Raw genomic sequence first — 27275 nt, 5'->3', positions numbered from 1 at the left:
GAGAGAGAGAGAGAGAGAGAGAGAGGGGCGAGCCCCCGAACATGATCTCACGGAGCGGGAATGCGAGGAGCCATGAGCTGGTCGGGTTCCCACGGCGGGCTGAGCTGCTCTGGAGCCGGGATTAACCTGGTCTACCTCTCGCTGCTGCTCTGGAGCTCCTGCTCTGGCATGGACGGACTGGCTGATTTCTCAAGTTAGTGTGATGATGATGATGAAGATAGGTGTGGTGACAATGATGATAGGTGTGGTGATGGTGTAATGATGATAGGTGTGGTGATGGTGTAATGATGATAGGTGTGGTGATGGTGTAATAATGGTAGGTGTGGTGATGGTGTAATGATGATAGGTGTGGCGATGGTAATAATGATGGGTGTGGTGATGGTGTAATAATGATAGATGTGGTGATGGTGTAATAATGATATGTGTGGTGATGGTAATGATGATAGGTGTGGTGATGGTGTAATAATGATAGGTGTGGTGATGGCAATGATGATAGGTGTGGTGATGGTGTAATAATGATAGGTGTGGTGATGGTAATAATGATAGGTGTGGTGATGGTAATGATGATAGGTGTGGTGATGGTAATAATGATAGGTGTGGTGATGGTAATAGTGATAGGTGTGGTGATGGTGTGATGATGATAGGTGTGGTGGTGGTAATAACGATAGGTGTGGTGATGGTAACAATGATAGGTGTGGTGATGGTGTAATAATGATAGGTGTGGTGATGGTAATGATGATAGGTGTGGTGATGGTAATAAAGATAGGTGTGGTGATGGTGTAACGGTAATAGGTGTGGTGATGGTGTAATGATGATATGTGTGGTGATGGTGTAATGATGATATGTGTGGTGATGGTGTAATGATGATAGGTGTGGTGATGGTGTAATGATGATAGGTGTGGTGATGGTGTAATGATGATAGGTGTGGTGATGGTGTAATAATGATAGGTGTGGTGATGGTGTAATGATAGGTGTGGCGATGGTAATAATGATGGGTGTGGTGATGGTGTAATAATGATAGATGTGGTGATGGTGTAATAATGATAGATGTGGTGATGGTGTAATAATGATATGTGTGGTGATGGTAATGATGATAGGTGTGGTGATGGTGGTAATGATAGGTGTGGTGATGGTGTAATAATGATAGGTGTGGTGATGGTAATGATGATAGGTGTGGTGATGGTGTAATAATGATAGGTGTGGTGATGGTAATAATGATAGGTGTGGTGATGGTAATGATGATAGGTGTGGTGATGGTAATAATGATAGGTGTGGTGATGGTAATAGTGATAGGTGTGGTGATGGTGTAATGATGATAGGTGTGGTGGTGGTAATAACGATAGGTGTGGTGATGGTAACAATGATAGGTGTGGTGATGGTGTAATAATGATAGGTGTGGTGATGGTAATGATGATAGGTGTGGTGATGGTAATAAAGATAGGTGTGGTGATGGTGTAACGGTAATAGGTGTGGTGATGGTGTAATGATGATATGTGTGGTGATGGTGTAATGATGATAGGTGTGGTGATGGTGTAATGATGATAGGTGTGGTGATGGTGTAATGATGATAGGTGTGGTGATGGTGTAATAATGATAGGTGTGGTGATGGTGTAATGATAGGTGTGGCGATGGTAATAATGATGGGTGTGGTGATGGTGTAATAATGATAGATGTGGTGATGGTGTAATAATGATAGATGTGGTGATGGTGTAATAATGATATGTGTGGTGATGGTAATGATGATAGGTGTGGTGATGGTGGTAATGATAGGTGTGGTGATGGTGTAATAATGATAGGTGTGGTGATGGTAATGATGATAGGTGTGGTGATGGTAATGATGATAGGTGTGGTGATGGTAATGATGATAGGTGTGGTGACGGTGTAATAAAATAGGTGTGGTGATGGTAATAATGATAGGTGTGGTGATGGTGTAATGATGATAGGTGTGGTGATGGTAATAATTATAGGTGTGGTGATGGTAATAATGTTAGGTGTGGTGATGGTGTAATGATGATAGGTGTGGTGATGGTAATAATTATAGGTGTGGTGATGGTGTAATGATAATAGGTGTGGTGATGGTGTAATGATGATAGGTGTGGTGATGGTGTAATGATGATAGGTGTGGTGATGGTGTAATGATGATAGGTGTGGTGATGGTAATGATGATAGGTGTGGTGATGGTGTAATGATGATAGGTGTGGTGATGGTGTAATGATAATAGGTGTGGTGATGGTGTAATGATAGGTGTGGTGATGGTGGTAATGATAGGTGTGGTGATGGTGTAATGATGATAGGTGTGGTGATGGTAATAATTATAGGTGTTGTGATGGTAATAATGTTAGGTGTGGTGATGGTGTAATGATAATAGGTGTGGTGATGGTGTAATGATGATAGGTGTGGTGATGGTGTAATGATGATAGGTGTGGTGATGGTGTAATGATGATAGGTGTGGTGATGGTGTAATAATGATATGTGTGGTGATGGTAATGATGATAGGTGTGGTGACAATGATGATAGGTGTGGTGATGGTGTAATGATGATAGGTGTGGTGATGGTGTAATGACGATAGGTGTGGTGATGGTGTAATGATGATAGGTGTGGTGATGGTGTAATGATAAGAGGTGTGGTGATGGTGTAATGATGATAGGTGTGGTGATGGTGTAATGATGATAGGTGTGGTGATGGTAATAATGATAGGTGTGGTGATGGTGTAATGGTGATAGGTGTGGTGATGGTGTAATGATGATAGGTGTGGTGATGGTAATAATGATAGGTGTGGTGATGGTAATGATGATAGGTGTGGTGATGTCACTGTGTTATAAGGATCAATTGATTTCTCTAACAGAATACCTGTCCCGGATCATTACCAGTCACTCTGTGCATGCGTGCGACGGGCAGCAAGTACGTCTCTACTGTCCACGCCACTCCACCATCTCTATCCAGTCGGCGTTTTACGGACGTGCCGACGCAAGCCTCTGCACCAATGGGACGGCTGCGGGTGTCAGAGCGGCAAACTACAGCTGTTCCGCGTTTACGACCTTACAGGTGTGTTTGTGGTCAGACATCGTTCCGTCGTAGGAATCCTTTTGTTGCTCCAGAATAGGTATTTTCCCACAGATGATCCAGTCATTCAGTGTTTTGTGTAACGTGGTAAGGATCCATGACATGTATGCCTGAGTTGTTCAATCCCCATAGGCAAGGAATCATATAGAAACAGTTAGACCAACTCTTCAAGTTGAACTTATTGATCGTGAATTATTAGACTCCTCTCTCTCTCTCTGTCTCTCTGTCTCTGTCTCTCTTTCTCTCTGTCTCTGTCTCTGTCTCTCTCTCTCTCTCTCTCTCTCTCTCTCTCTCTCTCTCTCTCTCTCTGTTTCTCTCTCTCTCTGTCTCTCTCTCTCTCTCTTTCTCTCTCTCTCTCTCTCTCTCTCTCTCTCTCTCTCTCTCTCTCTCTCTCTCTCTCTCTCTCTCTCTCTCTCTCTCTCTCTCTCTCTCATCCGGAATATCTGTGGGGTCTTAGAATATTTACTCTGACAGACGCAGGTTCCTTCTGAGAATAATAAAGTTATTCAGAATAAGTTTTTAAAGGTTGGTAAAGTATTATAGTAGTGACTCATTTATTTTCAGAATTAAAGTATTACACCCCAAAACCAAGGCTACATAGAGATATCGGCTGAGATTCAATCCAATCAGTAGTAGAGACGTGGTATAGATCAGTAGAGACGTGGTATAGATCAGTAGAGATGTGGTATAGATCAGTAGAGATGTGGTATAGATCAGTAGAGATGTGGTATAGATCAGTAGTAGAGATGTGGTATAGATCAGTAGTAGAGATGTGGTATAGATCAGTAGTAGAGATGTGGTATAGATCAGTAGAGATGTGTTATAGATCAGTAGAGATGTGTTATAGATCAGTAGAGATGTGGTATAGATCAGTAGAGATGGGTTATAGATCAGTAGAGATGTGGTATAGATCAGTAGAGATGTGTTATAGATCAGTAGAGATGTGGTATATATCAGTAGAGATGTGTTATAGATCAGTAGAGATGTGTTATAGATCAGTAGAGATGTGTTATAGATCAGTAGAGATGTGTTATAGATCAGTAGAGATGTGGTATATATCAGTAGAGATGTGGTATATATCAGTAGAGATGTGTTATAGATCAGTAGAGATGTGGTATAGATCAGTAGAGATGTGTTATAGATCAGTAGAGATGTGGTATATATCAGTAGAGATGTGTTATAGATCAGTAGAGATGTGGTATAGATCAGTAGAGATGGGTTATAGATCAGTAGAGATGTGGTATAGATCAGTAGAGATGTGTTATAGATCAGTATAGATGTGGTATAGATCAGTAGAGGTGTTATAGATCAATAGAGATGTGGTATAGATCAGTAGAGATGTGTTATGGATAAGTAGTAGAGATGTGTTATAGATCAGTAGAGATGTGGCATAGATCAGTAGAGATGTGTTATAGATCAGTAGTAGAGATGGGTTATAGATCAGTAGTAGAGATGGGTTATAGATCAGTAGAGATGGGTTATAGATCAGTAGTAGAGATGGGTTATAGATCAGTAGAGATGTGGTATAGATCAGTAGAGATGTGGTATAGATCAGTAGAGATGGGTTATAGATCAGTAGTAGAGATGTGGTATAGATCAGTAGAGATGGGTTATAGATCAGTAGAGATGTGGTATATATCAGTAGAGATGTGGTATAGATCAGTAGAGATGTGGTATAGATCAGTAGAGATGGGTTATAGATCAGTAGTAGAGATGGGTTATAGATCAGTAGAGATGTGGTATAGATCAGTAGAGATGGGTTATAGATCAGTAGTAGAGATGGGTTATAGATCGGTAGAGATGGGTTATAGATCAGTAGAGATGGGTTATAGATCAGTAGTAGAGATGTGGTATAGATCAGTAGTATAGATGTGTTATAGATCAGTAGAGATGTGGTATAGATCAGTAGAGATGTGTTATAGATCAGTAGAGATGTGTTATAGATCAGTAGTAGAGATGGGTTATAGATCAGTAGTAGAGATGTGGTATAGATCAGTAGAGATGGGTTATAGATCAGTAGAGATGTGTTATAGATCAGTAGAGATGTGGTATAGATCAGTAGTAGAGATGGGTTATAGATCAGTAGTAGAGATGTGTTATAGATCAGTAGTAGAAATGGGTTATAGATCAGTAGTAGAGATGGGTTATAGATCAGTAGTAGAGATGGGTTATAGATCAGTAGAGATGGGTTATAGATCAGTAGAGATGGGTTATAGATCAGTAGTAGAGATGGGTTATAGATCAGTAGAGATGGGTTATAGATCAGTAGTAGAGATGGGTTATAGATCAGTAGTAGAGATGTGTTATAGATCAGTAGTAGAGATGGGTTATAGATCAGTAGTAGAGATGGGTTATAGATCAGTAGTAGAGATGGGTTATAGATCAGTAGTAGAGATGGGTTATAGATCAGTAGTAGAGATGGGTTATAGATCAGTAGTAGAGATGGGTTATAGATCAGTAGTAGAGATGGGTTATAGATCAGTAGTAGAGATGGGTTATAGCACGCTTGACATTTAAAGGTAATTTGCAGCGTTTACCATGAATGCAGTCTCTTCGAAGCCAGGAACATTACCTTTAAGAGGTGCCTGAATGGGGCGATCAGATTGAATCCCGGCCAAAACGTGTCTGTTAGGGTCACCATGTTGTTGTTTTCCGTATAAGTTACTGTCAATGTGTCAGAGCCACAGAGACTGTCAGCTACCTGTCAATCACCTGGTGTTTTCTGTAGAAGTTACTGTCAGAGTGTCAGAGCCACAGAGACTGTCAGCTACCTGTCAATCACCTGGTGTTTGGGCCCGACCCCTGTCCTGGGACCATCAAGTACCTCCACGTCACCTACAAGTGTAAACCTAGTGAGTACTGTACACTACCACTCCTCTCTCTCTATCCCCTCCCTGTCTCTCTCTATCCCCCTCCCTGTCTCTCTCTCTCCCCCTCCCTGTCTCTCTCTCTCCCCCTCCCTGTCTCTCTCTCTCCCCCTCCCTGTCTCTCTCTCTCTCTATCCCGCTCCCTGTCTCTCTCTATCCCCCTCCCTCTCTCTCTCTCTCTCTCCCCCTCCCTGTCTCTCTCTCTCCCCCTCTCTGTCTCTCTCTCTCTATCTATCTCCTCCCTGTCTCTCTCTCTCTATCCCCCTCCCTGTCTCTCTCTCTCCCCTCCCTGTCTCTCTCTCTCCCCCTCCCTGTCTCTCTCTCTCCCCCTCCCTGTCTCTCTCTCTCCCCCTCCCTGTCTCTCTCTCCCCCCTCCCTGTCTCTCTCTCCCCCCTCCCTGTCTCTCTCCCCCCCTCCCTGTCTCTCTCTATCCCCCTCCCTGTCTCTCTCTATTCCTCTCCCTCCCTGTCTCTCTCTATCCCCTCCCTGTCTCTCTCTATCCCCCTCTCTGTCTCTCTCTATTCCCCTCCCTCCCTGTCTCTCTCTATTCCTCTCCCTCCCTGTCTCTCTCCCCCCCTCCCTGTCTCTCTCTATCCCCCTCCCTGTCTCTCTCTATTCCTCTCCCTCCCTGTCTCTCTCTATCCCCTCCCTGTCTCTCTCTATCCCCCTCTCTGTCTCTCTCTATTCCCCTCCCTGTCTCTCTCTATCCCCCTCCCTCCCTGTCTCTCTCTATCCCCTCCCTGTCTCTCTCTATCCCCCTCCCTGTCTCTCTCTATCCCCCTCCCTGTCTCTCTCTATCGCTGTCTCTCTGTCCCTCCCTGTCCCTCTTTCTCTATGGGCACCTCTCTCTCTCTCTCTCTCTCTCTCTCTCTCTCTGTCCATGTCTTTCTCTCTCCCTCGCCCACATATCTGCAGTAAGCAGTATTTCTGTCAAAAAAATATACATCACAAAGCAAGTTTGTGTTTGTTCTTGTCTTTCCTGTTGCCCCCCCCCCCCCCCCCTGTCAGCTGAGCATAAGAGCAGTGTGGTGTGTGAGGGAGAGAAGCTGACGTTACACTGTAAGCCTCCCAGAGTGCTGATCATCTATACAGCTGCTTACGGTAGGGGTCTGGGCCACACCTGTCCCTCACAGGACAGAGGAACACCCCCGTTTGGTGAGTGGACAGCAGAGGAGAGACTCACGCTGTGTTCATAACCAAGTGGGATGGTGGTATTTACCACATAAAACTGGTAGAAATCTACTTGAACGCCCTTCCAACTGGTAATTACTGGTGGTTAACTAGTGGTTAACTAGTGGTTAACTCGTCTATCATCCCTGAGCTCTGACGTCACCTCGATAACAGCTTTTTTTGGGCCGTTAAATGCTACAATATAACATCATTTATAAAAAGCTATAAATATGGGGTCTGGGGTCTAAATATGTTTTTTAAACATGAGATTGGCTTGACAATGTAAAAAAATGTACAAGCATGATATCTGTACTTTTAGTTTATGGTAGCCAATCAGTTTGTTGTTCATTAGCCAATCAGTTTGTTGTTCATTAGCCAATCAGTTTGTTGTTCATTAGCCAATCAGTTTGTTGTTCATTAGCCAATCAGTTTGTTGTTCATTAGCCAATCAGCTTTTCTCCACCAGTTCAAAGCACGTGAATGCATCCAACTGGTATTTATGATATGACTGGTAATTTCCACTTTCTCACTTGGTGATGAATGCAGCATCAGCATCAATTAACTTTCAACACTGTCAAAACATTTACTCTGAAAGTTATGGGAATGCACGTGGCACACTTTCAGGTACTATGTATCACACGCAAAGATACAAAAACTGATACAATAATTAAATGCTTGATGGAGTTGGGCCCTTAACATGCCTCTGTGCTTGTCTTTAGTTGATGTTGATATCTCTCTCTCTCTCTCTCTGTGTGTGTGTGTGTGTAGAGTGTTTGAACCACAATGCGGTTCACACTCTGTCACAGAGCTGCTACAGCAAACAGAGGTGTGTTGTCGCCGTAGACAACCAGACCTTCAGAGACCCCTGCTACCCTGGAACCAGGAAGTACCTGACTGTCCTCTACTCCTGTGGTAGGAAAATACCTTTATGACTAATAGGACTAATAGAACTAATAGAATATGACTAATAGAATAGAACTAATAGAATATGACTAATAGAATATGACTAATAGAATATAACTAATATAATAGGACTAATAGGACTAATATAATATGACTAATAGAATATAACTAATAGAATATGACTAATAAAACTAATAGAATTATATAATATGACTAATATAACTAATAGAATATGACTAATATAATATGACTAATAGAACTAATAGAATATGACTAATAGAATAGAACTAATAGAATATGACTAATAGAATATGACTAATAGAATATAACTAATATAATAGGACTAATAGGACTAATATAATATGACTAATAGAATATAACTAATAGAATGTGACTAATAAAACTAATAGAATAATATAATATGACTAATATAAACTAATAGAATATGACTAATATAATATGACTAATAGAACTAATAGAATATGACTAATAGAATAGAACTAATAGAATATGACTAATAGAATATGACTAATAGAATAGAACTAATATAATAGGACTAATAGGACTAATATAATATGACTAATATAATATAACTAATAGAATATGACTAATATAATATGACTAATAGAACTAATAGAATATAACTAATAGAATATGACTAATAGAACTAATAGAATATGACTAATAGAACTAATAGAATATGACTAATATAACTAATAGAATATGACTAATAGAATATGACTAATATAACTAATAGAATATAACTAATAGAATATGACTAATATAACTAATAGAATATGACTAATAGAACTAATAGAATATGACTAATATAACTAATAGAATATGACTAATAGAATATGACTAATATAACTAATAGAATATAACTAATAGAATATGACTAATATAACTAATAGAATATGACTAATAGAATATGACTAATAGAACTAATAGAATATGACTAATAGAACTAATAGAATATGACTAATATAACTAATAGAATATGACTAATAGAATATGACTAATAGAACTAATAGAATATGACTAATAGAACTAATAGAATATGACTAATAGAACTAATAGAATATGACTAATATAACTAATAGAATATGACTAATAGAATAGAACTAATAGAATATGACTAATAAAACTAATAGAATATGACTAATAGAATAGAACTAATAGAATATGACTAATAGAACTAATAGAATATGACTAATAGAATATGACTAATATAACTAATAGAATATGACTAATAGAATATGACTAATATAACTAATAGAATATGACTAATATAACTAATAGAATATGACTAATATAACTAATAGAATATGACTAATAGAATAGAACTAATAGAATATGACTAATAAAACTAATATAATATGACTAATAGAATAGAACTAATAGAATATGACTAATAGAACTAATAGAATATGACTAATAGAATATGACTAATAGAACTAATAGAATATGACTAATAAAACTAATATAATATGACTAATGGAATATGACTAATATAACTAATAGAATATGACTAATATAACTAATAGAATATGACTAATATAACTAATAGAATATGACTAATAGAATAGAACTAATAGAATATGACTAATAAAACTAATATAATATGACTAATAGAATAGAACTAATAGAATATGACTAATAGAACTAATAGAATATGACTAATAGAATATGACTAATATAACTAATAGAATATGACTAATATAACTAATAGAATATGACTAATAGAATAGAACTAATAGAATATGACTAATAAAACTAATATAATATGACTAATAGAACTAATAGAATAGAACTAATAGAATATGACTAATAGAACTAATAGAATATGACTAATAGAACTAATAGAATAGAACTAATAGAATATGACTAATAGAACTAATAGAATATGACTAATAGAATATGACTAATATAACTAATAGAATATAACTAATAGAATATGACTAATATAACTAATAGAATATGATTAATAGAATATGACTAATAGAACTAATAGAATATGACTAATAGAATATAACTAACAGAACTAATAGAATATGACTAATAGAATATGACTAATATAACTAATAGAATATGATTAATAGAATATGACTAATAGAATATAACTAATAGAATATGATTAATAGAATATGACTAATATAACTAATATAATATGATTAATAGAATATGACTAATATAACTAATAGAATATGATTAATAGAATATGACTAATATAACTAATAGAATATAACTAATATAATATGACTAATATAACTAATAGAATATGACTAATATAACTAATAGAATATGATTAATAGAATATGACTAATATAACTAATAGAATATAACTAATAGAATATGACTAATATAACTAATAGAATATGATTAATAGAATATAACTAATAGAATATGATTAATAGAATATGACTAATAGAATATAACTAATAGAATATGATTAATAGAATATGACTAATATAACTAATATAATATGATTAATAGAATATGACTAATATAACTAATAGAATATGACTAATAGAATATAACTAATAGAATATGACTAATAGAATATGACTAATATAACTAATAGAATATAACTAATAGAATATGACTAATATAACTAATAGAATATGACTAATATAACTAATAGAATATGACTAATATAACTAATAGAATATGACTAATATAACTAATAGAATAGAACTAATAGAATATGACTAATAAAATAGAACTAATAGAATATGACTAATAGAATATAACTAATAGAACTAATAGAATATGATTAATAGAATATGACTAATAGAATATAACTAATAGGATATGATTAATAGAATATGACTAATACAACTAATATAATATGATTAATAGAATATGACTAATATAATATAACTAATAGAATATAACTAATAGAATATGACTAATATAACTAATAGAATATGACTAATATAACTAATAGAATATGACTAATATAACTAATAGAATATGACTAATAGAATATGACTAATAGAATAGAACTAATAGAATATGACTAATATAACTAATAGAATATGACTAATAGAATATAACTAATAAAATAGAATAGAATATGACTAATATAACTAATAGAATATGACTAATACAACTAATAGAACATGACTAATATAATATGACTAATATAATATGACTAATAGAATAGAACTAATAGAATAGAACTAATAGAATATGACTAATAGAATATAACTAATAGAATATAACTAATAGAATATGACTAATATAATATGACTAATAGAATAGAACTAATAGAATAGAACTAATAGAATATGACTAATAGAATAGAACTAATAGAATATGACTAATATAACTAATAGAATATAACTAATAGAATATGACTAATATAATATGACTAATATAACTAATAGAATATGACTAATATAATATAACTAATATAATATAACTAATAGAATATGACTAATATAATATGACTAATAGAATATGACTAATGGAATATAACTAATAGAATAGAACTAATAGAATATGACTAATAGAATATGACTAATAGAATATTACTAATAGAATATGACTAATGGAATATGACTAATAGAATATGACTAATAGAATATGACTAATGGAATATAACTAATAGAATAGAACTAATATAATATGACTAATAGAATATGACTAGTATAACTAATAGAATATGACTAATAGAATATGACTAATAGAACTAATAGAATATGACTAATAGAACTAATATAATATGACTAATAGAATATGACTAATATAACTAATAGAATATGACTAATAGAACTAATAGAATATGACTAATAGAACTAATAGAATATGACTAATAGAACTAATATAATATGACTAATATAATATGACTAATAGAATATGACTAATAGAATATGACTAATAGAATATGACTAATGTAATATAACTAATATAACTAATATAATATGACTAATAGAAATAATAGAATATGACTAATAGAACTAATAGAATATGACTAATATAACTAATAGAATATGACTAATAGAACTAATAGAATATGACTAATAGAACTAATAGAATATGACTAATAGAACTAATATAATATGACTAATAGAATATGACTAATAGAATATGACTAATAGAATATGACTAATGGAATATAACTAATAGAATAGAACTAATATAATATGACTAATAGAATATGACTAGTATAACTAATAGAATATGACTAATAGAATATGACTAATAGAACTAATAGAATATGACTAATAGAACTAATAGAATATGACTAATATAACTAATAGAATATGACTAATAGAATATGACTAATAGAACTAATAGAATATGACTAATAGAACTAATAGAATATGACTAATAGAACTAATAGAATATGACTAATATAACTAATAGAATATGACTAATAGAATAGAACTAATAGAATATGACTAATAAAACTAATAGAATATGACTAATAGAATAGAACTAATAGAATATGACTAATAGAACTAATAGAATATGACTAATAGAATATGACTAATATAACTAATAGAATATGACTAATAGAATATGACTAATATAACTAATAGAATATGACTAATATAACTAATAGAATATGACTAATATAACTAATAGAATATGACTAATAGAATAGAACTAATAGAATATGACTAATAAAACTAATATAATATGACTAATAGAATAGAACTAATAGAATATGACTAATAGAACTAATAGAATATGACTAATAGAATATGACTAATAGAACTAATAGAATATGACTAATAAAACTAATATAATATGACTAATGGAATATGACTAATATAACTAATAGAATATGACTAATATAACTAATAGAATATGACTAATATAACTAATAGAATATGACTAATAGAATAGAACTAATAGAATATGACTAATAAAACTAATATAATATGACTAATAGAATAGAACTAATAGAATATTACTAATAGAACTAATAGAATATGACTAATAGAATATGACTAATATAACTAATAGAATATGACTGATATAACTAATAGAATATGACTAATAGAATAGAACTAATAGAATATGACTAATAAAACTAATATAATATGACTAATAGAACTAATAGAATAGAACTAATAGAATATGACTAATAGAACTAATAGAATATGACTAATAGAACTAATAGAATAGAACTAATAGAATATGACTAATAGAACTAATAGAATATGACTAATAGAATATGACTAATATAACTAATAGAATATAACTAATAGAATATGACTAATATAACTAATAGAATATGATTAATAGAATATGACTAATAGAACTAATAGAATATGACTAATAGAATATAACTAACAGAACTAATAGAATATGACTAATAGAATATGACTAATATAACTAATAGAATATGATTAATAGAATATGACTAATAGAATATAACTAATAGAATATGATTAATAGAATATGACTAATATAACTAATATAATATGATTAATAGAATATGACTAACATAACTAATAGAATATGATTAATAGAATATGACTAATATAACTAATAGAATATAACTAATATAATATGACTAATATAACTAATAGAATATGACTAATATAACTAATAGAATATGATTAATAGAATATGACTAATATAACTAATAGAATATAACTAATAGAATATGACTAATATAACTAATAGAATATGATTAATAGAATATAACTAATAGAATATGATTAATAGAATATGACTAATAGAATATAACTAATAGAATATGATTAATAGAATATGACTAATATAACTAATATAATATGATTAATAGAATATGACTAATATAACTAATAGAATATGACTAATAGAATATAACTAATAGAATATGACTAATAGAATATGACTAATATAACTAATAGAATATAACTAATAGAATATGACTAATATAACTAATAGAATATGACTAATATAACTAATAGAATATGACTAATATAACTAATAGAATATGACTAATAGAACTAATATAATATGACTAATAGAATATGACTAATAGAATATGACTAATAGAATATGACTAATGGAATATAACTAATAGAATAGAACTAATATAATATGACTAATAGAATATGACTAGTATAACTAATAGAATATGACTAATAGAATATGACTAATAGAACTAATAGAATATGACTAATAGAACTAATATAATATGACTAATAGAATATGACTAATAGAACTAATAGAATATGACTAATAGAACTAATAGAATATGACTAATAGAACTAATAGAATATGACTAATAGAACTAATAGAATATGACTAATATAAATAATAGAATATGACTAATAGAACTAATAGAATATGACTAATATAAATAATAGATTATGACTAGTAGAACATGACTAATATAAATAATAGAATAGAATATGACTAATATAAATAATAGAATAGAACAAGACTAATATAAATAATAGAATAGAATATGACTAATATAAATAATAGAATAGAATATGACTAGTAGAACTAATAGAATATGACTAATAGAAATAATAGAATAGAATATGACTAATATAAATAATAGAATAGAATATGACTAGTAGAATATGTCTAATAGAATATAACTAATAGAATATGACTAATAGAAATAATAGAATAGAATATGACTAATAGAATATGACTAATAGAATATGACTAATAGAATATGACTAATAGAATATAACTAATAGAATATGACTAATAGAAATAATAGAATAGAATATGACTAATAGAATATGACTAATAGAATATGACTAATAGAATATGACTAATATAATATTTCTAATAGAATATGACTAATAGAACTAATAGAATAGAACTAATAGAATATGACTAGTATAACTAATAGAATATGACTAATAGAAATAATAGAATAGAATATGTCTAATAGAATATAACTAATAGAATATGACTAATAGAATATGACTAATAGAATATGACTAATGGAATAGAACTAATAGAATAGAACTAATAGAATATGACTAATAGAATATGACAAATCAATATAACTAATAGAATATAACTAATATAATATGACTAATAGAATATGACAAATCAATATAACTAATAGAATATAACTAATATAATATGACTAATAGAACTAATAGAATATGACTAATATAACTAATAGAATATGACTAATAGAACTAATAGAATATGACTAATATAAATAATAGAATATGACTAGTAGAACTAATAGAATATAACTAATATAAATAATAGAATAGAATATGACTAGTAGAACATGACTAATATAACTAATAGAATATGACTAATAGAATATAACTAATATAATATGACTAATAGAATATGACAAATCAATATAACTAATAGAATATAACTAATATAATATGACTAATAGAACTAATAGAATATGACTAATATAACTAATAGAATATGACTAATAGAACTAATAGAATATGACTAATATAAATAATAGAATATGACTAGTAGAACTAATAGAATATGACTAATATAAATAATAGAATAGAATATGACTAGTAGAACATGACTAATATAACTAATAGAATATGACTAATAGAATATGACTAATATGACTAATAGAATATGACTAATAGAATATGACTAATGGAATAGAACTAATAGAATAGAACTAATAGAATATGACTAATATAATATGACTAATAAAATATGACAAATCAATATAACTAATAGAATATAACTAATATAATATGACTAATAGAATATGACAAATCAATATAACTAATAGAATATAACTAATATAATATGACTAATAGAACTAATAGAATATGACTAATAGAACTAATAGAATATGACTAATAGAACTAATAGAATATGACTAATATAAATAATAGAATAGAATATGACTAGTAGAACTAATAGAATTTGACTAATAGAACTAACAGAATATGACTAATAGAACTAATAGAATATGACTAATATAACTAATAGAATATGACTAATAGAATAGAACTAATAGAATATGACTAATATAAATAATAGAATAGAATATGACTAATAGAACTAACAGAATATGACTAATAGAACTAATAGAATATGACTAATATAACTAATAGAATATGACTAGTAGAATATGACTAATAGAACTAATAGAATATGACTAATAGAACTAATAGAATATGACTAGTAGAACTAATAGAATATGACTAATATAACTAATAGAATATGACTAATAAAACTAATAGAATATGACTAATATAACTAATAGAATATGACTAATAGAATAGAACTAATAGAATATGACTAATAGAACTAATAGAATATGACTAATAGAACTAATAGAATATGACTAATATAACTAATAGAATATGACTAATAGAATAGAACTAATAGAATATGACTAATAGAACTAATAGAATATGACTAATAGAACTAATAGAATATGACTAATAGAACTAATAGAATATGACTAATAGAACTAATAGAATATGACTAATAGAACTAATAGAATATGACTAATAGAATAGAACTAATAGAATATGACTAATAGAACTAATAGAATATGACTAATAGAACTAATAGAATATGACTAATAGAACTAATAGAATATGACTAATAGAACTAATAGAATATGACTAATATAAATAATAGAATAGAATATGACTAGTAGAACTAATAGAATTTGACTAATAGAACTAACAGAATATGACTAATAGAACTAATAGAATATGACTAATATAACTAATATAATATGACTAATATAAATAATAGAATAGAATATGACTAGTAGAACTAATAGAATATGACTAATATAAATAATAGAATAGAACTAATAGAATATGACTAATAGAACTAACAGAATATGACTAATATAACTAATAGAATATGACTAATAGAACTAATAGAATATGACTAATAGAACTAATAGAATATGACTAGTAGAACTAATAGAATATGACTAATATAACTAATAGAATATGACTAATATAACTAATAGAATATGACTAATAGAACTAATAGAATATGACTAATAGAACTAATAGAATATGACTAGTAGAACTAATAGAATATGACTAATATAACTAATAGAATATGACTAATAGAACTAATATAATATGACTAATAGAATATGACTAATATAACTAATAGAATATGACTAATATAACTAATATAATATGACTAATAGAACTAATAGAATATGACTAATAGAACTAATAGAATAGAATATGACTAATAGAACTAATAGAATATGACTAATAGAACTAATAGAATATGATTAATAGAATATGACTAGTAGAACTAATAGAATATGACTAATATAAATAATAGAATAGAATATGACTAGTAGAACTAATAGAATTTGACTAATAGAACTAACAGAATATGACTAATAGAAATAATAGAATAGAATTTGACTAATAGAACTAACAGAATATGACTAATAGAAATAATAGAATAGAATATGACTAGTAGAACTAATAGAATATGACTAGTAGAACTAATAGAATATGACTAATAGAACTAATAGAATTTGACTTATAGAACTAACAGAATATGACTAATAGAAATAATAGAATAGAATATGACTAGTAGAACTAATAGAAATGGACTAGTAGAATAGAACTAATAGAATATAACTAATAGATCCCGCCACATACGTCTCGTGTCTGAGCCGTTGATTTTAGACTCCACTTTATCTCTATACTGACATTTCACTTGTTTGATTGTCTTGTGGAGGGAATAAGTACACCGTTTGTATTCGGCCATATTCCCAATCACCTTTCCTATAACTAATAGAATAGAACTAATAGAATATGACTAATAGAATAGAACTAATAGAATATGACTAATATAACTAATAGAATATGACTAATAGAATATGACTAATAGAATATGACTAATGGAATAGAACTAATAGAATAGAACTAATAGAATATGACTAATATAATATGACTAATGGAATAGAACTAATAGAATAGAACTAATAGAATATGACTAATCTAATACGACTAATGGAATAGAACTAATAGAATATGACTAATAGAACTAATAGAATATGACTAATAGAATAGAACTAATAGAATATGACTAATAAAACTAATAGAATATGACTAATGGAATAGAACTAATAGAATAGAACTAATAGAATAGAACTAATAGAATATGACTAATAGAACTAATAGAATATGACTAATATAACTAATAGAATATGACTAATAAAACTAATAGAATATGACTAATGGAATAGAACTAATAGAATAGAACTAATAGAATATGACTAATAAAACTAATAGAATATGACTAATGGAATAGAACTAATAGAATAGAACTAATAGAATATGACTAATATAATATGACTAATGGAATAGAACTAATAGAATAGAACTAATATAATATGACTAATGGAATAGAACTAATAGAATATGACTAATAGAACTAATAGAATATGACTAATAGAATATGACTAATATAACTAATAGAATATGACTAATAGAACTAATAGAATATGACTAATAGAACTAATAGAATATGACTAATAGAACTAATAGAATATGACTAATAGAATATGACTAATAGAATTTGACTAATAGAACTAATAGAATATGACTAATATAATATGACTAATAGAACTAATAGAATATGACTAATAGAACTAATAGAATATGACTAATAGAATATGACTAATATAACTAATAGAATATGACTAATAGAACTAATAGAATATGATTAATAGAACTAATAGAATATGACTAATAGAATATGACTAATAGAACTAATAGAAATGGACTAATATAATATGACTAATAGAATATGACTAATAGAATAGAACTAATAGAATAGAACTAATAGAACTAATAGAACTAATAGAAATGGACTAATAGAATATAACTAATAGATCCCGCCACATACGTCTCGTGTCTGAGCCGTTGATTTGAGACTCCACTTTATCTCTATACTGACATTTCACTTGTTTGATTGTCTTGTGGAGGGAATAAGTACACCGTTTGTATTCGGCCATATTCCCAGTCATCTTTCCATGGTTAAATGCGGTAGATCGCTCTTTCAGTTTAGCGAGAATGCCGCCATCTTATCCACGGTTTCTGGTTAGGGTATGTTTTAATAGTCACAGTGGGTACAACATCTCCCATACAGTTCCTTATAAACTCACTCACCGAATCAGAGTGTACGTCGATATTATTCTCTGAGGCTACCCGAAACATGTCCCAGTCTGTGTGATCAAAACAAATCTTGAAGCGTGGATTCCGATTGGTCAGACCAGCGTTGTCACATGCGCTGAATACAACAGGTGTTGATCTTACTGTGAAATACTTACTAACAAGCCCTTAACCAACAATGTAGTTTTAAGAAAAATAAGAGTTAAGAAAAATATGTACTAAGTAAAGTAAAAAAGAAAAGAGCAACAATAAAATAACAATAACGAGGCTAAATACAGGTGGTACCCGTACCGAGGTGCGGGGGTACGGGTTAGTCGCGGTAATTGAGGTAATATGTACATGTAGGTAGGGGTAAAGTGACCTATGCATAGTAATAGATAATAAACCACAAGTAGCAGCAGTGTAAAAAAAAGGGGGTGTCAATAGTAAATAGTCCGGGTCGCCATTTGATTAGCTGTTCAGCAGTCTTATCGCTGCTTTTAAGAAGCCTTTTGGACCTAGACTTGGTGCTCCGGTACCGCTTGCCGGGCCCTCCTCAGCCCTTCCTCTGACACCGCCTGGTATAGAGGTCCTGGATGGCAGGAAGCTCGGCCCCAGTGATGTACTGGGCCGTACGCACTACCCTCTGTAGCGCCTTGTGGTCGGAGGCCGAGCAGTTGCCATACCAGGCGGTGATGCAACCGGTCAGGATGCTCTTGATGGTGCAGCTGTAGAACTTTTTGAGGTTTCGGGGACCCGTGCCAAATATTTTCAGTCTCCTGAGAGGGAATACAGGGCATTCGGAAAGTATTCAGACCCCTTCACTTTTTCCACATTCTGTTACGTTACACCCATTCTAAAATTGATTAAATAGTTTTTTCCCTCATCAATCTACACACAATACCCCATAATGACATCACAATACCCCATGAAGACATCACAATACCCCATAATGACATCACAATACCCCATAAAGACAAAGCAAAAACAGGTTTTTAGACATTTTTGCAAATGTCTATTAAATATAAAAAATGGAAATATCACATTTCACATAAGTATTCAGATACTTTGTTGAAGCACATTTGGCAGCGATTACAGACCCCAGGCATCAGGCCCCAGACCCCAGGCATCAGACCCCAGGCCCCAGGCATCAGACCCCAGGCATCAGACCCCAGACAACAGGCATCAGACCCCAGGCATCAGACATCAGACCCAAGACATCAGACCCCAGACATCAGACCCCAGGCATCAGACCCCAGGCCCCAGACATCAGACCCCAGGCATCCGACCCCAGGCATCAGACCCCAGGCATCAGATCCCAGGCATCAGACCCCAGGCAATCAGAACCCAGACATCAGGCATCAGACCCCAGGCATCAGACCCCAGACCCCAGGCATCAGACCCCAGACATCAGACCCCAGACATCAGACCCCAGACGCCAGGCATCATCAGACCCCAGATATCAGACCCCAGACATCAGACCCCAGACCCCAGGCATCAGACCCCAGGCATCAGACCCCAGACATATCAGACCACAGGCATCAGACCCCAGGCATCAGACCCCAGGCATCAGACCCCAGACATATCAGACCACAGGCATCAGACCCCAGGCATCAGACCCCAGACATCAGACCTCAGGCATATCAGACCCCAGACATCAGACCCCAGGCATCAGACCCCAGACATCAGACCCCAGGCATCAGACCCCAGGCATCAGACCCCAGACATCAGACCCCAGGCATCAGACCCCAGGCATCAGACCCCAGGCCCCAGACCCCAGACATCAGACCCCAGGCATCAGACCCCAGGCATCAGACCCCAGACAACAGGCATCAGACCCCAGGCATCAGACATCAGACCCAAGACATCAGACCCCAGACATCAGACCCCAGGCATCAGACCCCAGGCCCCAGACATCAGACCCCAGGCATCCGACCCCAGGCATCAGACCCCATGCATCAGATCCCAGGCATCAGACCCCAGGCAATCAGAACCCAGACATCAGGCATCAGACCCCAGGCATCAGACCCCAGACCCCAGGCATCAGACCCCAGACATCAGACCCCAGACATCAGACCCCAGACGCCAGGCATCATCAGACCCCAGATATCAGACCCCAGACATCAGACCCCAGACCCCAGGCATCAGACCCCAGGCATCAGACCCCAGACATATCAGACCACAGGCATCAGACCCCAGGCATCAGACCCCAGACATCAGACCTCAGGCATATCAGACCCCAGACATCAGACCCCAGGCATCAGACCCCAGACATCAGACCCCAGGCATCAGACCCCAGGCATCAGACCCCAGACCCCAGACATCAGACCCCAGGCATCAGACCCCAGGCATCAGACCCCAGGCATCAGACATCAGACCCCAGACATCAGACCCCAGGCATCAAACCCCAGACCCCAGGCATCAGACCCCAGGCATCAGACCCCAGACATCAGACCCCAGACATCAGACCCCAGGCATCAGACCCCAGGCATCAGACCCCAGACATCAGACCCCAGACCCCAGGCATCAGACCCCAGACCTCACACAGCACAAAGAAAACAGAGAAAACACCAGGCTAGAAATAGACTTGGAGAATGGCATCTACAGTGCTCTGCCGACAGACACACTTCCTGTGGAGCTTCCTGTGATTGGACCAAATGCCAGGCCCTTTGTGAGGTCATCGGCTAACAGACGTTGTCGTGCGAATGGTAATTGGATTATGGCTTGTACTCATGAAGAGTCTCAGAGTTGGAGCACAAATCTAGGACCAGGGCCGTACTCAAGAAGAGTCTCAGAGTTGGAGCACTAATCTAGGACCAGGGCCGTACTCATGAAGAGTCTCAGAGTTGGAGCACTAATCTAGGACCAGGGCCGTACTCATGAAGAGTCTCAGAGTTGGAGCACTAATCTAGGACCAGGGCCGTACTCATGAAGAGTCTCAGAGTTGGAGCACTAATCTAGGACCAGGGCCGTACTCATGGTGTCTGAGTTGGAGCACTAATCTAGGACCAGGGCCGTACTCATGAGGTGTCTGAGTTGGAGCGCTAATCTAGGACCAGGGCCGTACTCATGGTGTCTGAGTTGGAGCGCTAATCTAGGACCAGGGCCGTACTCATGGTTTCTGAGTTGGAGCACTAATCTAGGACCAGGGCCATACTCATGGTGTCTGAGTTGGAGCTCTAATCTAGGACCAGGGCCGTACTCATGGTGTCTGAGTTGGAGCACTAATCTAGGACCAGGGCCATACTCATGGTGTCTGAGTTGGAGCACTAATCTAGGACCAGGGCCATACTCATGGTGTCTGAGTTGGAGCTCTAATCTAGGACCAGGGCCGTACTCATGAAGTCTCAGAGTTGGAGCACTAATCTAGGACCAGGGCCATACTCATGGTGTCTGAGTTGGAGCACTAATCTAGGACCAGGGCCATACTCATGGTGTCTGAGTTGGAGCACTAATCTAGGACCAGGGCCATACTCATGGTGTCTGAGTTGGAGCACTAATCTAGGACCAGGGTCTAGGATTAGTGCCTAGATTAGTGCATGAGGTGTCTGAGTTGGAGTGCTGAGTGTGATTCAATGAAACGATCATGTTGAATGACTGAGTGGAATTTCTTTGAATTGCACTGAATTAAATTCTACTTCCTGTGGGGTGTGGCCAATTCAATTAAAATTTCAACTCACGAGTTGAATAGGAGTAAATTAGAAAATTCTGAATTAGATTCATATGGACAGATCCTAGATAGATCATAATGAATTAGATTCATATGGACAGATCATAATGAATCAGATTCATATGGACAGATCCTAGATAGATCATAATGAATCAGATTCACATGGACAGATCATAATGAATTAGATTCACATGGATAGATCATAATGAATTAGATTCATATGGACAGATCCTAGATAGATCATAATGAATTAGATTCATATGGACAGATCATAATGAATCAGATTCATATGGACAGATCCTAGATAGATCATAATGAATCAGATTCACATGGACAGATCATAATGAATTAGATTCACATGGATAGATCATAATGAATTAGATTCATATGGACAGATCCTAGATAGATCATAATGAATTAGATTCATATGGACAGATCCTAGATAGATCATAATGAATTAGATTCATATGGACAGATCCTAGATAGATCATAATGAATTAGATTCACATGGACAGATCCTAGATAGATCATAATGAATTAGATTCATATGGACAGATCCTAGATAGATCATAATGAATTAGATTCATATGGACGGGGGGACTTGGTCCTAAATCAGGCACTCCTACTCTGAGATGCTTTGTGGATACGGCCCCTTCCTGTGGCGCTTCCTGTGATTGGTTCAAATGCCAGGCTCTTTGTGAGACCATCAGCTGATAGACATTGTTGTGAATATAATCATTTGGGGGATTTAAACTTTCGACCAGTGTTGAAAGTTCCCTTTGGACAGATCATATCATCTCCATTGATACACAAAACAATACCAGTTTCCCTTCGCTGGTTACTTACCAACGCAACAAGTCTAACAGAAAACACTGCTCATCTCTGTGTGTTTGACTCTTTAGAGAGTCCTCTTTTGGATGGACTGTAAGAGTAGTTACGAGCGAGAAGTGTGTGTGCGTATGACAGAGAAGTATAGGAGTACTTTCCTCACAGGTAACACTCTTTGTGCTTTCCCCGTACAGTACCACAGACATTACTGCAGGAAGCAGACCCAGGTGTACTACACAGACCCACCTCACACCCAAAAGGTACTGTCATCGATATATAAATAATACCCAGTTGATTCCTCAACTGTGACATGACAACTATGCGAAGACCCAAACAACAGGAAATGGCTTTATTCAGGTGGTTACGGTCTGGTTTCCCGGATGTCCATTAAGCCTAGTTCTGGACTAAAAAGCATACTGTATGGAGAATCTCCATCAAACGTGTTTTAATCCAGAACTAGGATTAGGGCTCTATACAGTCAGATCCGCTTTAGCCAACATTCGCATAGCTGTTGTTTTGGTGGTGTTGTTGGAGGAGGTGGGACTGTATTAGAGTGATCAAATCCAGCAGTGGCTCCCGGCATTACACCTAAAGCGGACGTTGCCATTGGCTACACAGAGTCCCCTATTAACAGAAATTCCATGCAGCCTTGTTTCCAAGTTCCAACACTGGAATGTGAGATCTAATCTACACCTCCATTAGAATAAGAGAAATACTCATTTATTTTCTTTCATGATTTTTCCCAGCCCACCCTGGTCCTCCCCCAGCCCACCCTGGTCCTCCCCCAGCCCAACCAGATCCTCCCCCAGCCCACCCCGGTCCTCCCCCAGCCCACCCTGGTCCTGCAGATGTGGCTGTCTATCCTAAGGACTCCAGAACACCAGGAAACACAGGAGTCATGATGAGTAACTCTGTTATGACTTACTCCTATATTAAAGGTACAGGCACACACACACGCTAACACACACACACACACACGTATGCACACACACACACAAATCATCCATCTCTGTATTAACCCCTCTCCCCTCCCCTCCTCTCCTCTCTCCCCTCCTCTCCTCTCTCCCCTCCTCTCCTCTCCTCTCCTCTCCTCTCCTCTCATCTCATCTCCTCTCCTCTCCTCTCCAGAGCACCCAGAGACTGCGGCGTTGTTGTTCACCTCCAGTGTGTGTGTTGGTCTGCTACTCACCCTGCTGGCTGTGTCTATCAGACTGACCTGTAGGGGGCTCCGCCACACACACAAAACACAAACACGCAGGAGCCAGGAAGAGGAGGATGATGATGATGATGAAGAAGAGGAGGAGATGACTGACTGCTCGCTGCTGTCGGACTCAGACAGGCAGCTGGCTTACTGCTGGGAGGAAGTGAGCTACAGGACAGCGGACGCGGAGAGGCTAGAACGCATGGAGAGGAGGGACATGGTGATCCAGGAGATCTGGATGAACTCTGATCTCTACGGGACGTCCTGTGATCAGGACCAGACTCCTTATTTACCACTCAGTTACACACAGCTGGAGTAACAGAACCAGACTCCTTATTTACCACTCAGTTACACAGCTGGAGTAACAGAACCAGACTCCTTATTTACCACTCAGTTATACACAGCTGGAGTAACAGAACCAGACTCCTTATTTACCACTCAGTTATACACAGCTGGAGTAACAGAACCAGACTCCTTATCTACCACTCAGTTATACACAGCTGGAGTAACAGAACCAGACTCCTTATCTACTACTCAGTTATACACAGCTGGAGTAGGTTTTAGGTGTGATTTATTCACAGGTAAGAACACATGTTAAAGACCAAAACAGTGCAGATATAGAACATATGAAAACACCACTTGGAAAGCCAAAAGGACTGATATGTTGATAAACAACATACAAATAGAAGTCCAAAAAAACCAGTTAAACAGAACATACTAATTATAATTATGTACATATTTATATACTCAGTATACAAGAAAAAAACATGTTTGATTATATGTGTGTGTGTGTGTGTGAGAGAGAGTTATTTTTTTACCTTTACCTTCAGACTAGGCAAGTCAGTTAAGAACAAATTCTTATTTTCAATGACGGCCTAGAAACAGTGTTCAGGGGCAGAACGACAGATTTTTACCTTGTCAGCTCGGGGATTTGAATGTGTATATAGTCCAATGCTCTAACCACTAGGCTACCCTGCCACCCCAGTTATGCTACAGGGAGGGGATTACTGGGTCGTCTGGTCCATCAGACTGACCCCTAGTCTACACTAAGTGATTGAGGGATGTTTTGGTAATGTGAATATAAGAATTCCAGAGTTTGGAACCTCTGTATCTGATAAGAGAATTCTCTCTGGTTTTATGGATTTGGGAATGAACCTGGAAGAATACATTGAAGGGTTTAGCTAGGTTGTCGGGGAAGTATGTATATTTGTAGATGAAGGTGAATAATTGGAGTATATTAATGTTGTATTTGGAAAGATAATATATTGAGTTTCTTAAACGGAGGGGCAAATGGAGCCCAGTAGTTAGAGGAGGTGGCTAGTCTGGCCAATGTCTTTTGTGTGATGAGTAATTTGTGTAGGTAGGAAACGAATATCTTTCCAGGACAACTTTTCATCAACTAGTACACCGAGGAATCTAGTAGATTTCATTCCATTTTGATATTCTGGCTCTTTTTTGTATATATACACATTTACATATATTATATAGTTCAGATTCTTACCTGTGAATACAATGTAGTGGGATTTATCGATATTTAAAGATCATTTGTTAATCTGGAACCATTCGGGAAAATGTGGCCACCACGCCTGACTTGGCTTCATTGATTTGTGAATTGACATTTTTTTTGTGTGTGTGATCAAATCAAGTTGGTATCATCGGCAAAAAAAAGAATGTGAAGTACGGTAGGTCATTGATATACAGATTAGGAATAACAAAGGTCCAAGGATCGATCCCTGTGGAACGCCACAGGAAATCTTCGCACTTAGATGGTAGACGAACAACCATTTGCATACAGAAATTGTTTTCTAATCATAAACATAATTATATAGCCATTTATATGTATAATCAGGACCACCATAATAATGCAATTTAGCAAGTATTGTTTCATGATCAACCGTGTCAAACATTCTAGATCAACCTAGAAAGACGACAAGAGCGTATTCATTGTTGTTCAGGGTATTTTATTAGGATCTCTATTAGCTGTTGCAAAAGCAGCAGCTACTCTTCCTGGAGTCCACACAGAACACAGAACACAGAACATGAAACATGACATAATACAGAACATCAATAGACAAGAACCGCTCAAAGACAGGACTACATAAAACTAATGTAAAGGAACACGTAGCCTAGATATCAGTACAGACACACAAACTGTCTAGGTCCAATAGGGGAGAGGCGTTGTGCCACTAGGTGTTGCTTTATCTGTTTTTTTAAACCAGGTTTTCTGTTTATTTGAGCAATATGAGATGGAACGGAGTTACATGCAATAAGGGCTCTATATAATACTGTACGCTTTCTTGAATTTGTTCTGGTTTTGGGGACTGTGAAAAGACCCCTGGTGGCATAAGTGTGTGTGTGTCAGAGCTGTGTTTAAGTTGACTAGGCAAACAATTTGGGATTTTCAACACAATGTTATTAAAAGAAGTGATGCAGTCAATCTCTCCTCAACTCTTAGCCAAGAGAGAGACTGGCATGCATAATATTTATATCAGCCCTCTGATTAC

The 27275-nt window shown here is 34.8% G+C and overlaps 1 protein-coding gene across 1 annotated transcript; it reads left to right on the top strand.

Moving 5' to 3' along the window:
• Positions 1-25622, top strand: eva1c (eva-1 homolog C (C. elegans)). Its single transcript, XM_036968124.1, has 8 exons — positions 1-193; positions 2846-3045; positions 5792-5915; positions 6939-7085; positions 7869-8012; positions 23765-23830; positions 24317-24508; positions 24699-25622. Exons 1-8 carry the CDS (start codon positions 61-63, stop codon positions 25088-25090), a joined length of 1398 nt encoding a protein of 465 aa, XP_036824019.1. The 5' UTR covers positions 1-60; the 3' UTR covers positions 25091-25622.
• The last annotated feature ends 1653 nt before the right edge of the window (positions 25623-27275 follow it).

The sequence above is a fragment of the Oncorhynchus mykiss genome, chromosome Y (assembly GCF_013265735.2).
Source record: "Oncorhynchus mykiss isolate Arlee chromosome Y, USDA_OmykA_1.1, whole genome shotgun sequence".
NCBI classification, from domain to species: domain Eukaryota; kingdom Metazoa; phylum Chordata; class Actinopteri; order Salmoniformes; family Salmonidae; genus Oncorhynchus; species Oncorhynchus mykiss.
This window is presented reverse-complemented; position numbering and strand designations above follow the sequence as displayed.

Bases quoted from the DNA above. Each gene is read 5' to 3' on its own strand.
- eva1c (XM_036968124.1), top strand. From the start codon at position 61: ATGCGAGGAGCCATGAGCTGGTCGGGTTCCCACGGCGGGCTGAGCTGC. The intron at 3,046-5,791 runs GTGTGTTTGTGG...TGTTTTCTGTAG, and splicing joins CCGCGTTTACGACCTTACAG to AAGTTACTGTCAGAGTGTCA. The intron at 23,831-24,316 runs GTACTGTCATCG...GATTTTTCCCAG, and splicing joins ACCCACCTCACACCCAAAAG to CCCACCCTGGTCCTCCCCCA.